The sequence below is a fragment of the Sylvia atricapilla genome, chromosome 5 (genome assembly GCF_009819655.1).
Source record: "Sylvia atricapilla isolate bSylAtr1 chromosome 5, bSylAtr1.pri, whole genome shotgun sequence".
Classification (NCBI taxonomy): domain Eukaryota; kingdom Metazoa; phylum Chordata; class Aves; order Passeriformes; family Sylviidae; genus Sylvia; species Sylvia atricapilla.
The window spans coordinates 10,245,375-10,261,628 of NC_089144.1; the positions used below are offsets into that span (position 1 = coordinate 10,245,375).

General features: G+C 45.9%; 1 protein-coding gene across 1 annotated transcript in view; it reads left to right on the forward strand.

Annotated features, from left to right (window-relative positions):
• The first annotated feature begins 1,172 nt into the window (after positions 1-1,172).
• Positions 1,173-16,254, forward strand: part of SYPL1 (synaptophysin like 1) — a 362,670-nt gene continuing 347,588 nt past the window's right edge. Inside the window, exons 1-5 of the mRNA XM_066318696.1 lie at positions 1,173-1,241; positions 1,970-2,088; positions 3,256-3,460; positions 4,290-4,478; positions 5,391-5,991. Of these exons, the coding sequence (XP_066174793.1) occupies positions 1,173-1,241; positions 1,970-2,088; positions 3,256-3,460; positions 4,290-4,478; positions 5,391-5,507 (699 nt within the window). The 3' untranslated portion in view covers positions 5,508-5,991. The remainder of the gene's footprint in view (positions 1,242-1,969; positions 2,089-3,255; positions 3,461-4,289; positions 4,479-5,390; positions 5,992-16,254) is intronic.

The window sequence follows — 16,254 nt, forward strand, 5'->3', positions numbered from 1 at the left end:
GGAAGCTTCCTCCTGTATTCCCACCCCTGCCTGGCCTCCCGTGACTTATTCACAGCAAGAACATCTGTTACAGAGCAAACTCAGCCAAGCCCCCAGCCTCCACAGCCCTCCTTACCTGGCAGTACCAGGTCCTTGGAGCACCTCAGCTTGTCAGCCCCAGGGCTGGACAGCTGCAACCCCTTCAGCAGCTTCATCTGAGCCGAGGGAGTGCTGATCCCAGCAGTGCTGGGACTGGGACCCTCAGCAGCCCACCACCACCACAGCTGAGCCCTGCTGCCCTATGGAGGCGGCTGGCCCCCTTTGGCACACTCTAACTGCACCCAGGAGCTGGACTCAAAGCCAGGTCTTCCACTGGCATCTCCTCAGCACCTTCTTCAAGGCTGCCTGGCAGAAAAACCTGCTCAGCTGGGACCCAGGACCTTTGGCCAGGATCTGCTTGCAGATCCTGCTATAAGCTGCCAGATCAGGTGGATCCTGCTAGAAGCAACCACAGCCTCCCACAGCCACCCCTTCTCAAGAGCATCACCAGACACTCTGATGCTCCTCAAAGGCCCTCAGCAACCCCAGAAGCTCCTACAGGATGTTGATTCAGAGCCAGGAAACTGTGGCAGCAAGTGCTGTGCCTGTGGCCACCTTGGTTATCCATGTTCTCTGGCCAGGGAAGAGGGCAGCTCCTCTGACAGTCTTCAAACCCTCTTCAGCATGAGTTTTAGCTCTAAACTTTTACTGATGATTATCATATCAGCAACAAACCCGCAGAAAACAATGGAAGTTTAAATAGTCGATGAGATTTTGGCAAGCACATGGATTTTTGGGTTCCTGTGCCTTGTTTGCCATCAAATCATCAAGCTCAAGGTACAGTACAAATGACTGTCCAAAGTGTGCTGGGTGGGGAGATAAGAGGAAGGGGCTGAGGAAGGGGGAAAGGAAGAAGTCACTGCTGCCTGATTACACAAAATGACCAGTACTATTTCCCTTGTGACAGCCCCTGCATCATTTCCCCAGCCCCCAGACAAGGCCTGGGGCTAAAGAGCCCCAGCTGAGTGTCTGTGGGTGGGTCCAGACCCATCTCCAGGTGAGGGGGTGTGGCAAGGGGTGCCCCTATAAGGAGGTGCCAGGGGGGCTGTTGTAGTAGTTGGTGTTGGTCCTGATTCCTGCCTTGGGAGACCATAATGTTGGGTTTGAGGATGGACTTCAGCATGCTCCTGGAGCCTCTGGGCTTTGTTAAGGTCCTTGAATGGGTGAGTGGAGCTGGGAGGCTGTTTCCTCTGCTGCCCCAGGCCTGGCTTTGCTCCTGTGCCTGGGCTGGGGACCCCTGGGCAGGTGTGAGCCACTGGGCTGACAGACCCTGCCCCAGGTTGCTGGTGCTGGGTGTCCAACACTGGGCTGCTCCTCAGCCACACCCCTGGACTGCAGGTACATAAACTCGATGTGTTAATTACAAGTGTGTTACAGCAGCTTGTGCTGCTGTGTGTTTTGTGTTCTGATGATTGGGGGTTTAGGGTCTGGATGGTGAAAAAGGGAAAATAATGGCTCTTTAGAGAGACAGGTTGGTGTGTGATACTCTGAACATGTGTGTTCTAGTTATTTGAATTTATAGTTGTGGATATGCAAGACTTGTATGAGTATTTCCTTTATCAACTGCAGAAAATACTATGCTGGCTGTTAGTATGTATATATAAAAAAAACCTCAACCAAATACAATCCAACACCACCCCCCCCCAAAAAAAAAAAAAATCTGTGCAACTGAAGATAAACCAAAAGCACTTTTAAACGGGCTTTGGTTAGCAGCGTTGTTTATGTTTTTAGATTTTAGAAACTCAGCATTTTCTTCTTGACATCACTCATACTTCAACTTTGCTAACTTTGTTGCTGGTTCTGGTTTTTAGCTATTTCAGTTAAGTGTTGAGCTTGCTTCCTTTGAGCTCTAGTAGTGTGCACTAATATGTCTGTGTATCAATTCCTACAGCTTTTTGCCATCTTTGCTTTTGCCACATGTGGAGGTTTCCAAGGTGAAACTGCTCTCCTAGTTTCCTGTGAAGGTGTAGTAAACAAAACAATCACAGCTGCTTTTGCTTATCCATTCAGGTGAGCATTAGCTCTTCAGTTATTATTTCTTATTCCCCTTTTCCCTGTCTGCCTCCTTACAAATATATGCTTACTGTCTAAGTGAAAATGTGAAACTTCTGGCTTGCTCTGCAGCAGAAATAAAAAAATATTTAGTTGTAATTGTTCAAAGCAGTGTAGTTGTTAGTGCCCCACAGAAAGAAGTGGGTAGAAATGGCAGCAGGCTCTTATGCTCTATATGACTCTAAAGCCCTAATCTAGCAGTGCATGAATGCTGTAAAACATAACTAGTAAACCAAAAAAGGACAATCCATTTTAACAGTCTAATTCTTCATCAATTTGTAGCTACTTTGGAGGTCCAGATAAGATTATTTTGAATGTGTCATTATCCTATTTTTATTCAAAGAATGAATGGAAAATTCTTTTCAGTTTATTCCAGCATTATCTTGGTGAAGATGTTGGGAACAAAAACCCTAAATATTTCAGTGTTGTTGCAGTGTTCTTGTAGAGACAAGTTCCTTTCCTGGAGCAGGAGGAAGAAGGTTTCCTCTTTGCTCTTGCAGCTGCACAGCTACAATGAGTGCAGGGTTGGTGTTCCATTTGTGTTCAATAAATATAATAACATAAATAAATACAAAGATTGAGTCAGTAGACAGCTAGTAAAAGCCACTGCAACAATTTGGTCTCAAAACCTAACATTGAAACAGAATTTGGAGGAGAAAGTGGGGTTCTGAAATAATTCTATACTCGTCACAGAATGATCAATGCTAGTCACACAGCTTTATTTGTTCAGCTTTGGTGCTCGTGGTTTTTGTAGCTGTAATGCCTTTTAAATCCTGATCACCCTGTTTAACTGCCAGTCTCTCAAGTAATATTGCTAAGTCTGCTTCCAGATTGGGAAATTTTTGTTCAACTGCCCTAAAAATGAGATTAAGATTCTTCTCCAGAAGGCACTATTGTATATCTTAGTGTAGGATGGGGCACAATCTCCAGATGGCTTGACACAATCTCCTTGTGTTGCATAACCGATTATTTATATATCTACAGTGTGTCTTTCAGAGTAAACTTATACAATTTATAATTATTATATAAAAATACAAAAGAGCTGCTGCTGTGCAGCATGAAGTGTAATTATATGAAGCTCCCATTGTATAGCAAACTCTAACCACATGGATATAATCTTCACAGGTTGAATACTGTTGTATTTAGTGCACCAGACCCAAAAGGCTGTGGCGGTACTTGGACTGATGTCTACCTCATGGGCAACTTCTCCTCTCCTGCACAGTTCTTTGTTGCACTGGCAGCATTGGTGTTCCTCTACTGTGTTGCTGCCCTTGTGGTATATGTTGGATATTACCACGTGTATCAGGAAAATAACAAGTTTCCACTAACTGTAAGTAATATGAAGATATTTTGGTGCTTTGACACCACAAAGAGATGAGAAATATTGCTAATGCAAGAATGATTAGTGAATATCCAGTAGTTACAAAAGTTAAATGGAGTGTGAACACAAGCATCTTAGACTGGTCCATGCAGCACTCGAGCAGAAAAGGGCACCCGAAGCCCTTGGCCATCCATAGCATCAAACCTACTGCAGTTATTGAAGCCGTGGATGAACTCTCACTTTTTCAGGTGAACAGTTCCTTCACCACAACTTTTCTTTTGTATCATGCATTTGAGTATACAACTGTTCCATAGGTGAGACCTCCTCTGTTAATCTGAACATTTTCTCTGTATAGAGCACCTGCTGCAATTGGCAGAGGGAAATAATTACCTTGTGAATTTTAGTCACCCTCAATATTGAAACTCAGAATGAGAAATTTCATATCATGCTTGAAAATGGACTTAGTGATCTTTCAAGCCTAATTTTAGCCTATCAGCCATCCAGATTTAAACCCTCTGCCCTTCTCCCATCACCCTCACTTTACTGAACTTCAGCTCAAACTCTCGTGAAATAGGTGCTGGCATTTGGTTTTATGAACAGATTTCTTAGGTTGAGGTTGTCTTTTGCATCTATCAAGCACAAGCATACAGTTTTGTAGCTGGTTATCAACACTGAGTTGTAACTATAACATTGTTAATGACTAAATTTGCTTGTGATCCTTGACACTAATGCAGTTATCTTGGTGATATAATTGATATCTGATCTAATTGTCTCTGCCTTGCTCTCATGTATATTCCTGCATTTTTTAAACCTGTTAATGAGTATTTCTCTTGTGTAGGACTTGGCAATCAGTGTCTTGACAGCCTTTCTGTGGCTGGTCAGTACTTTTGTTTGGGCAAAGGCACTTGCTGACATCAAAGCATCCACAGGAGCCAGCATTATTCCAGGAATTGAATCTTGCAAAGCACCAGGAACAACTTGCCATTTTCTTTCTGTAACCAGCATGGGAATTCTGAATGTGTCTGTGGTATGTATGCCTTCTGCCAGATGGATACAATAAATGTGTTGGAAAACAACAAATGGTACCTGAGAGTCCTCTTCTACTGATTGCACGTGTTGCTCTGTGTTAAGAATTCTTTATGGATTATTTGTCATTCAGGTCTATTAATACTGTGGTAAAACACTGAGCAAATAATTTCTTGGAGGAAACAAGTTTTCTTCTAAAGAAAATAATGAGAAACAGCTTGCAGGATGTATCACTAGAGCTGTTACATGCAGCATTTCCAGATGCATTTGAGTGTCTATTTATGCCTTTAGCCAAGAGCAACTTAAAATTTCTTACTGGGCCACAAAGTGGTTTGATGATTGATATAGGTAAGGAGGAAATTCTGTGCTGATGCTGAACCTAGCTTTTTACTCAACTGTGACCATTTTTACACATCAAATTGAGGTTCCTTGTAACATAATGGTGTGATGCTCATGTTCCTACAAAGAACAATTCATAGCAGAGCAAATTAGGCTTATGATCTTATGATGTATGATCTTCCTAGTGAATCCTGCTTTGCAAAACTCAGGCTATTATTCATTGGCTCAATAATAATTAGTCATTTGGGCTGGGAGTGTATTTGCAGAGGTGCTCAGTTACTGAAAACAATTTTTCTAATTCTGTGCAAAGTATAGAGTAATTTTGACTATCTGGTCTACAAAAAATTCTGTTAAATAACTAAAATAGCTTATATTACTCTGAAGCATGTGGAAATATCTTCTCCAAATGAAAGGAGTGCCAAAGATAGTGCTTGCTTCTGGTTTGCCTTGAAGAGACATTTTGGCTTCTTTTAAAAAAAAAGAGAAACAAAACCTAATCAAACACAACAAGTTTAATATTAACCTTTCTTCCCCCCCCCTCCCCACCCCTTCTTTTTTTTTCTTTACCCTACAGGTGTTTGGCTTGCTTAATATGGTTTTGTGGGCAGGAAATGTTTGGCTTGTATACAAGGACACCAACTTGCACAACCAATGGAACAGAATTTCTGAAAGTCCAACGGAAAGGGTATAAAAAACATATTGATATTTTGAAGTGCTTCCACTTTCTCATCACGCTACCCAAAGCATGGGACCATAAGAGTTCATTTCAATAATAACTGATAATTCATACAAGCTTCCATTTTGCACTATGGTTTGACATAAGGTCTTGGGTACTCCAACTGAATGTTTAATTATCATGAACTATATCGTCTTTCAAGGCTGTGCAGCATTATATTACAGTTTTTGAAGAGTGGAATGAAGAGGTTATCTAGATGACCCTTTCTGGTCCTTAAATTAGCCTTATAGGAGGGATGGCTGAGAAGCAGCTGTATCTGGGCTATTACTGCAAAATGTTCAGTTCTGAGAAGTCTTCTCTGAGAAATGGAAAGTAAATTCACCCAGGGCAGGTTAAAAAGTTTAGTTTCTTCCTATCACTGATACCTTGCAAAAGCCACATGAGTAGAATTCATAGCTCTGTCAGAGTTGCAGCCAGGATGTGAGGGTTTCCAGATCCAGTGATCTGAAAGGAGTATCAGATCTGCTGCTAGACCTGTCAGGAAAGATGTTACTTCTATGCTTAGTGTGTTATTGCTGTTTAATGGCCTGGAACAATCTCTGAACAAGGAAATCTGTTGAATGAGTTCATAGCTTCTAGTCTCACTAATATAAGAGCTTGTATATGGGAGAAATAGATGATTTAAACACTTAAAGGAGGGGGGAGGGAGAGAGGAAAAATAAAGTATGGCCCAAAACACAAATACTGTAGAAATCAAAGTTGGTATATTCTGCTACTGATTATACTTGTCTATTACTTTTGAGGTGCATGAACAAATGTTGTGTGAAATGATGTAAGGGGAGATGTCTGAATATGACAAATCCTTCATTGATGTTGTTCAGCTCTTTCATTGGGAAAGATATTTGGACTTCTCATGTGGACTTCTTTACTAAGGTGTCTGACTCCCTGGGAATTGCCCGGAAAAATGCTTTGATAAACCTAATATGAAAGCCATTCAGTTATTTTTTTGTTTGCTTTAACTGTTTGTGCTGAAAATAGACATAATAGTGTGTATATAATGCAAATTGTAGTTGTTGGATGTGCCGGAGCTATTGACCTTCTGAGAGTAAACTGTAGTCTCAAAGAGTGTAATAAAGTCAGTATGACTGCTGCTGAAGGAGTGTGCCTTGGGTCCTTTCTGCTGTAGCAGTGGATGCAAATGCATTGGCTTTGTAGCTTCAGTTATGGTCACCCTTGTTGGCTGGAGGAGTTACTTCAGCTACAGGAGGGGCTCTTACACTGGGGCCCTGTGGGTTTTTTGTAAAGAGGACTCTGTATCACTCCTGCTGCCTAATGCTGCTCAGCACTTCCTTCTGTCAGTTCAGAGTAGGGGCCTTTATTACTTATAGCTATCCAGAATTTCGTTTGAATTGCCTTTTAGAAGAGCTAATAAGTGAAATTTTTGCTTGTTTGCATCGCTGTGCAGGCTTATTTATTGAAAAATACATATTTAATCCTAAAATCTGAAGCTCTTAGTTTCATATTTTCTAAGAAAAAAAATGGTAGTTATACATTAATCAGGTTTTTCAATCATTGGGATTTAAGATTACATATTACATGGCTAAAATTTCTAAATCAGACTTTAATATTTTTAACAGAATTATGTCTATTTCTTATGTGCTTATCTTTGTCACAAACAGACCTGTTAGTCATTGACATGGCCTAGTTATAAAATGGGAATAGTGAGTATTTTTGCACCCATGAGAACAGTAATGATTAGATGAGTATAGGCCTTATTGATGGCTGAAGTCCAGCCAACAAATGAAACAGAGTTGGAGAGCTTAGCACACTGATTGTTTCAACAAAATCTTGAATTTCATACCCACTCAAAAAGATGTCTCTTGTTTCCTTAAGGCTGAAACTTACCCTTAACTGTTTCTTCTACAAAAAGCATATGTCCCATCCCTGGAGTGCTCTCCTTCAAAAGAGGAGGAGCTGAAACATGACAGGCAGGACTATAGCTGGTAAAACAGAAATTCACAAATAAGGGATTGTGTTTTGTAGAAATTCAGGCTGCATGTGTGCATTCCACAGAGCTAAATGCAGAGCCAGGTTGCTGTTACCAGGCCAAGGTAAGTGTGATATGGAGTCCACAGCAAGGAAGATTTTAAAAAAGGAAGAGTAACCCCTGTGCACCTCTGGTTCATTAGAATAAAGCTTGTTTCATTTGTAGGGGGAGGGACTGATGCAGAACACTGCAGGCTTTGATGGCTGCTCGAGTCCTGCAGCTGAGATGAAATGGAAAGCATCATGCAGCAGGAGTAAGCAGCTGCTCTCATTTATCCTGGACACCCAAAAGGGGCTGAGCAGTCTTTGCCTTTGAATTGACATCATATTTGTGCTGGCAGCAGCAAAACATTCAGTGTCTTATTTACTCATGGCAGGGGAGGGGGATGACTGATTTACCAGCTTTATCTTGACTGCACAAGAATCACCACTGCTATCAGGAGATGCAGTGTGCTTGATCCCTCTGTGCTGAGGGAACAAAGGGCCTGGATCTCTGCCAGCTCTCTACAGGTTAGTAATCCTCAGCTGGCAGCAATTTTACTTGCAGCCATCAGTGGAGCCAGTTCATAAAAATCCTCTCATGCTGCAGGAATTATTCTGGTAGCAGGCTTTAGTTATGCAACCCTAGCAAGCCAAGTGCTGCATGATCCCTGGTGTGATGCTAGAGAAGGGGATTTTGATCAGAAACCCACAGTGGGAAGAAAGATTTTAGGGTGATGGTGAAGGAAAATAAAGCTGAGGGGTCAGCACGAGGTAACAATAGAGAGCTCCTTAGAGAAGAGTAGAATCCATTAGCAGTAGGAGGTGTTTAAGAAAGCAAGTACATTGTGATTTAGGCTGGTGTGACCAGTGATTTGAGGATCAGGCCCGTGTGACAATGCTGAGACGTGTATATTCTGCATGTGCTAACTCCCAGGAGAGTCCCTAACGTGGGCATGGTGTCAGTGTTGGCTGAGAGCTTTGCCACCAGCCTGTAGAAAATTAAATCCAAGAGAGGTCTGGTGATCAAACCCCCAAGAGCCAGTGCCAATAGTGCAGAATGGAGTCTCTCTGGGGTCTGTACCCCTTTGGCCTTGTCACCTCAGCAAGCAAACCCATCTGCAGCACAGGCTGGGGCTGGGACACTGAAACACCAGCTGAAAGGCCAGCACCATCACTAGAACTGGGTGTACTGGAGCCACACAGTGGCTTGTGCTGGGTGGTGAATTCCTCAAGGCTCTGGCTCTGCTGCACCCTTGGCAGCAGTGGAAGATATGGGTATGGAGTTCAACACTGAAGGTGAGAAAGAAGACAGATGCCACTTTGATGTGAAGAGCTGTGAGGCTGTGGGTTCATCACCTGCTCATGGACACAGGGTAGCTGCAGCCTGTTTATTTTCCCCTACTGCATAGAACTGAGCAGCACATAAAAGCTGGGGCTGTGCTGCTCTGGGCTGGTTTGGCTGCATGCCCAAACCAGCTGGTGGGATACCTCACTCTTGCAAACTGCATGAACACAGTCCCTCACGCTGCCACAAAGGCCCCACTCTCGAGCAAGTCATGACAAGCACATCAGACATTCTGGATCATCTTTTATTCTTGTGAGAGTATTGTGTGTGTGTTCATTCCTAACAGATTTGCTGTATTGCCTAAAGCAAAGTTGTCACAGAGACCAGAGTCAGAAGCCATATTTTGCTGCTTAATCACCTTGAAATACTAAGCTGAATAATTAATTAGTCAAAAGAATGGTATAGGATAGAAGCATAACCCCATCCCTTAAATATTAGGGAATGAGGGAGTTTTCTTCAAGTTTAAGATCCAGGCCCTGTATATTAGAATCCCTCCAGAGCTGCACTCTAGAGACTGACTCAAATGTGGAATTCTCTTCTGCCATGTCAAGTGAATCCAGGTGCACCTTAGAAACTCTGCTTTTCTACAGACACTACATTTTTAGAGCAGGGAAAAGAAATTAAAATGTCAGCCTTGTGTTTTTACAGATCTTCCTTTTAATTTTCAGTTGCAACTTTCAAAAATTTGCCTGTACTCATTAGCACTCTTCTTGCCTGAATATTTCATTCTTCATCCTGAGTTAGGGAGGCAGCAAGATAGAGCTGTGTTGTGTCATCCTAAAAATTTGTGCCCACATGGAAGTAGTAAAAGGTTTTGCCCTTTGTTTCAGGATGTGCCCTCTAGGGGCTAGGGAAATAAGTGCTGACCCTGACAGTGTTTTTCTTTCATTCTTTTCTTGAGAAAATCTGCCTCTGCTAGATCTTGTTCTCTGCTGTCCATGTTTTCAGTTAATGTTTCACTGTGAGTTCTGCTTGGCTGACACTGGAATGCTCCCCCAGGCTTTTTTTTCCCCCTCCCTTACCTCCTGAACCAAACCCATAATACTCAGTAAGAGTGTTCTTCTAGCTCTCTGGGTAGGTTCCTTCTCATTCTGCTACATCAGCATTTGTTGCAGATGGTAGGGGTGTGTTTGACATCAGGTTCTCATAATCCATCAGGCCCATGGAATCTGATTGATTGCTGTTGCTGCCAGGAGATTGTACCTGCTGTTTGCAGGTACCTGTGCCCTATCAGCAGAGAGTGGTTTGTACTTGCTGTTACATCCTGTCAACAATTGAACAACTCCTCATTTATTCATAAAACCTGCTCTGTCTTTTCGTGGCTTGTGACTTTGTTATTGCTGCCAGCTGCATTTCTTCCTTACCTGTCTGTGCAGCCATTTGACTTAATGCAGTCATGGAAAAGGCTGTATGTTGATACTCAATCACAAACTGAGTAAAAACTGGCATTAGCACCAGCTTTAATCAATTCACCTGTTTTGTTTCAATTTAATTTGAAGTGTGGAAGTAGCCTGCACTCAAGGCCAGAGTTGTTGCTTTTTGTGCCCGAAGATCAGAGCTGAATCCCCTGGGTTATTTCTTGTCATGTAAAGCAGCAATCATTTTAGATGCTGTGCCCTCCCTGCCTTGGGATGGTGATCCATCTGTTGCTGTACATGCTGGTCTTCCTAGCTACATTTTATTTTCTCATTTATATATAACATCCCCTAAATCATCTTCCTCTGGTGACTTCAAATCTAATTCTCCACTACTTTCTGCAGATACAGCAGCTATTTTTAATTTTTGCATCCCGATCTGCTTTTCCAAGCATCTAATTTTAGCTTTATATTTAATATGATCAGGTTCCCTTGGAGCTCTCCTTTGCTCTGGGGTGAATGGCTGCACTGTGCATACTAATCCTTCTGCTGGATTCTCCTGCCTTATGCTTCTGTGGCTTTCCTTTCCCTTTTTCTGAATTGAAAATACTATGTTTCACTATTACCTTTATGAGCCTCTAGACTGTACTCCTTTTAAAGTTTTGTAGTATTTTCTTTTTAAACAGCTTTCAGATCAGAAAAATTATTTTCTGCTTCTACACTGGCTCTAGCAGAACAAAATGCTTTAGCTGCTCCCTCAACAGCCACATTAATACAGGAAATGTATCCTCAGATTTCATTTCATAATCACTCTGAAATAGCTAGAGAACAGTTATTCTACATTGTGCCTGATCCTATGAGCTGAAATGGCACACCTCTTCTTCCACAGAGAGGTGGCTGTAGCATGGAAGATCCCAGGGGTGGTTTTTTGTAGATTCTCTTATATTGCTTAGACTTTCAGTCGGCATTTGGGTGGCATCAGTGGCTTGACAAGGTCTCTGCCTGCAGTGACATAAAGACTGCTGTCCAGCAAAGAAACAAAAGGTAAAGGACAGATGTTGGCTATTTGATGAAAACTCTTTTTCTAGTACCATAAAACAGCCCAGTCTGCACACAGCAGGAGGAGGCTGTGATGCCTTGAGACTGAATTTGACCGACTCTCACACAAGGACTTGATGGAGGATTGCATCAGCAGCTTTCCCTCCCTTCAGAAGGGCCAGTGTTGGCTCTGGGCCCTTTACTGACATGATGGGCCCTAGAACAGGTCCCGTTTACACCATGCAAACAGCCTGCAATTCAACTGCACATTTCACTGTGAGCTGACCAGCAAACAAAAGATCCCTGATCAGAAGCACGAGAGGAGAGGAAAGGACGCAATATTCTAAAAATGAATCCAAAGGAGAAAAATGGCTCTAGAGTCCTTCAAGCTGCAGCAGCTCAGAGCTGAATTGGGGGTTTTCAGAGGTTCCCAGTAATGACTGTGGCTACAAGGCATATTTATGTCAGGGTGCAGGCAATGATCCCAGGCACACCACCAGCAGTACCCCTGGAGAGGCCTCATACAGAAATTGGCATGATATTGGGAAGGTCTCTTCCTAGAAGATCATGAATGCAGGTAGATCAAGCAATTATGGTTAGACAATAAAATAGTATGTGCTAGTGGAGGAGATGAGGGTGATTATTTTTAGCTTTAGTTTCCACAGAGACTGTGCATCAAAAGTAATGAGAAAGGACTGGCAGGCACAGGAGAAAGCTGAATGCTTTTTTGCATTCAGCTCCACAAAGAGCATCTTGAGAATGAAGATAGACCTAGAAATGAATCTGAGAAATGCTTTGCTAAAGTAAAAAGGCTGAAGGGCATGTATTTCCTTTTCATCCTGAGGCCCTGAAAGCTCTTAATAAAGGAAGTAATTTAATTTTGAACTTTACTGAATGTCTGGTTTAATATGTGGTCAGTGTGGGCACTTCAGAGCTTTCAACAGTTTCTTGCTGGAAGTAGAGCAGGACTGCTGGAATCTTGGAAGATCTCTACTTTCTTCTTCAAGAGACCATGAACTTATTTTTCCATGAGCTGGGCAGTTACATATGGATTTACAGCAAGTGCCATAGGCCTCCAGGATGGAGCGATGGAATTTTACTGGCTGTGCTTATGTGCTGGTGCACCAAAATGAACAGAAAGGATCAGTCCCTTCTGGATTATTTCCTAGAGCTAACATTCAATTGCAACCACCTGCCATGACCTGCAGCTAACAAAGCTGAAAGGACAGTGATTCTTTCATGCAAGAAGAGCCAGCAGAGTGATTACGGCCAAGTTCTGGCTGGAGACACCCTGGGGCTGGCTGCTGCTTTATTTTGTTAAGAGGGTAAGTTCATGCCCTTTTAACTCTGTGGGAAAAGCTTCTGGTTCAATGATGGGGCAGGATCCCTTCAGGAGCATGTAAGAGCATGGTGTTGATTCAATACTGGCTGTGCATGAGGAAATCCCTGTCCTGATTTATGCGCCAGAACAACGGTGAAATGCTGTCCTGAAATGTCTGTTACTTTAGCTCTTTGTTGATCATCCAAGCTGGCTCCCTCACTCCACGTGCAGCAGTGGTGGGGAGGGGACAAAAGGGTGTAAGGTACAAGCTGCAGCTCTGCTGGTCCTGGTGGGTGCACTGGACACGGGTTATCCATCAGCTGTCCCACAGACATCATCCAGCCTGTGTAGACAGACAGGGAGAATTACACCAATGCTCTGCTCACTTCCCCCTTCTCTCTCATCCCCTCCAGCACCAGTGGGGTTGGTAGGATGCCAAAACACATCCTGGCATCGGGCAAAGTAGTTTAGGAAATTCTTCACTGAGGTTTGTATATCACTGAGCTTGATATGCTGCTGTTAGACATCGGTGGGACTCTGATCTCCCCAGGCAAGCTCAAATGGGGTGTTCAGATATCTGGGGATGCTTTTGGGGTAGTGATTGACAGAGCAAGGTACCAAACTTCTTCAGACACTTTCACAGCTGGCTAGCAGCTGAACAGATGTGGTTTCATATCTGCCGTTTTAGTCCTTGCCTTTCAATATTTTGTAGCAAGCAAATACTGCTGTATTTTGGTAAAGCAACTAGGGAACACCCTTCGGCAGAAGGTCACTGGCAGAAATTAGTGTCCATTTTGACTTCTTTAAATTCTGTCACTTTTCTAAACTGCTTTTTATTTTTTTTTTCCCTGAAATTTTGCAAGTGTTTAATCTCATAGATGCTTCTACCACAGGCTGCATGCTTTCACATCTGTGAGGACATTTCAGAGTAAGTGTATCAGACAGCTAGCCCTGGTGCTGGTGGTTGACAGAGAAACCTCAGCCTCCTCTCTAGGTGTCAGTGTGGTTATACTGCTTGTGTGAAGTGGGAAGATGTGATCAGGCTGGATACTGCAGGGAGGAGCGTTTAGAAATTCAGTGTGAAAATGGATTAAATATGGTTCCTCCTTGCTTTGGTGCCCATGGCTGTGCAGAGAACTGCCAGAGCATCCTTCCCTGCCTGCCCTTTGTATCCAGTCTGCAAAAAGAGTCGGTGATGAAGCGCAGGAGCATCCATCCTCTGTCTCAGATAAACGGCAAGGAAAGGGTTGTGTTCAGTGTGGCAAAGGGAAGAGCTCAAAGCGAACAGAAAATAGGTCATTCGATCGTTCCTGGAGTGACCCAGTGTGCTCTGCCACGGATAAATCCTATAAGGAGATCATCTCTTTCTGCATACGCCTACATTGCTATGGTGCCTGGCGCTCCGGCTCTTTTCTCTCCTTCTCTAATTCACTTGTCGTTGTTCCCGGCTTCTCCCAGCGGCCCTGCAGCCGCCGTCCCTCCGCTGCCCGGGCCCGGTGCTGGGGGTGCGGGGCAGCCCGGGAGGAGCCGGGCTGGGCCGAGCCGGGCTGGGCTGGGCTGAGCCGGGCTGAGCCGGGCCATGCTGGGCTGAGCTGAGCCGGGCCGGGCTGGGCTGAGCCGGGCTGTGCTGAGCCGGGCTGGGCTGGGCTGGGCTGAGCCGGGCCGATCTGGATTGAGCCGGGCTGAGCTGGGCTGAGCCGGGCCATGCTGGGCTGGGCCGGGCAGTGCTGGGCTGAGCCGGGCCGGGCTGTGCTGTGCCGGGCTGAGCCGGGCCGGGCTGTGCTGTGCCGGGCTGAGCCGGGCCGGGCTGAGCTGTGCCGGGCTGAGCTGGGCTGAGCCGGGCCGGGCTGTGCTGTGCCGGGCTGTGCTGTGCCGGGCTGAGCCGGGCCGGGCTGTGCCGGGCTGAGCTGTGCCGGGCTGAGCCGGGCTGTGCTGTGCCGGGCTGTACCGGGCTGTGCTGTGCCGGGCTGGGCTGTGCCGGGCTGGGCTGTGCCGGGCTGAGCTGTGCCGGGCCGGGCTGTGCCGGGCTGGGCTGTGCCGGGCTGTGCTGTGCCGGGCTGAGCTGTGCCGGGCTGTACCGGGCTGTGCTGAGCCGGGCTGAGCTGTGCCGGGCTGTGCTGTGCCGGGCTGTGCTGTGCCGGGCTGTGCTGTGCCGGGCTGTGCTGTGCCGGGCTGAGCCGGGCCGGGCTGTGCCGGGCTGTGCTGTGCCGGGCTGTACCGGGCTGTGCTGTGCCGGGCTGTGCTGTGCCGGGCTGTACCGGGCTGTGCTGTGCCGGGCTGTGCTGTGCCGGGCTGTGCCGGGCTGAGCTGTGCCGGGCTGTGCTGTGCCGGGCTGAGCTGTGCCCGGCCCGCCCCGAGCCCCCGCAGCGCTGAGGGAGCCCGGGCAGCAGCAGCAGGGCTCCGCGGGCTGTCCCGAGCTCAGCCGTGCCGCCGCTTCCCCGTCTGAAGAGCGGCCCGTGCCCTGCCTCCCTCTCTGCCAGCAGCACCTGGAGAGTTCCAGCGGAGCAGGCACCCACCCGCTGGCACGGAGCCCTCTGCCATCGCTTCAGGACCTGCAGGAAAGGAGGAGTGGCTGGAGCGAACCGGGACCAGGCCAGTGCTGCGCCTTCTCTGCCTGGGGCTGGCGGGCCCAGGAGCGCTCCCGTTGTTGCAGAATCACAGGATCATTAGCGCTGGAAGGCACTTTTGGTGAACATGTAGTCCAATCCCCTTGCCAAGGCAGGATCACCAAAATCGGGTTACACAGGAAGGTGTCCAGGGTGAGGTTTGAATGTCTCCAGAGAGGGAGGCTCCATGACATCCCTGGGCAGCTGTTCCAGTGTTCTGCCGCCCTCAACATAAAGAACTTCTTCCTAACATTGAGGTGGAAATTTTTATCGGTTTTAGGGTTTTTTAATGATCATTGCTCCTCTTCCTGTCACTGGCACCACTGAAGAGAGTCTGGCACATCCTCTTGACATCAGCCTTTGAGATATTTGTGTTGAGATCCCCCCTCCATCCTCTCTGGGTTAAGCAGGCCCAGCTCCTCCAGTCTCTCCTCATGCGATGCCTCAGACCCCTCATTGTCTTTGTTGCCCTTTGCTGGACCCTCTCCAGCAGCTCCTGCCCCCTCACAGGGCGCTGTGTCCAGAGCTGTGCTAAATGTGCAGATAGAGCAGCTTGTGGGTCCATCAGTCCTGCTGCCTCCATGGACAGGAGCTGGCCTGCAAACCCTCCCTCAGTGAGGTTCATGTGCATGGATACACACAGCCTCTCTGGAAGCAGCCAGCTGTGCACAGAGAGCCCAGTCCTATGCAAACACAGAACTGCTGCTCCAGTCTGCATGGCCCCAGCTGGTATCCACAGGCAGGAATCAAAAATGAAGCACAACTGCATGGCCAGACCAAGCCATGCCTTGCCCATGTCATTCACCAGTTGGTCTTCTCAAGCTTCAGAAGTTAAGCATGGATCCTGCCACAAAATCAAATCCCAGACATCTACTCACCCACAGCAGCTGAAGTTTGGTACCAAAAAACTTCAGCGTGACACCAATTCTTGAACACAATTCAGAGTAAGATGTATTGATCTGTTTTGTTTACAAGTGTGTCTCTCACTCAATAACAATGGGCCTGCTGCAGAAACTTGCTGAAGCTTGCATTTGATTCTTTAATTCCCTGGCTAGAGCCATGCTTTTCT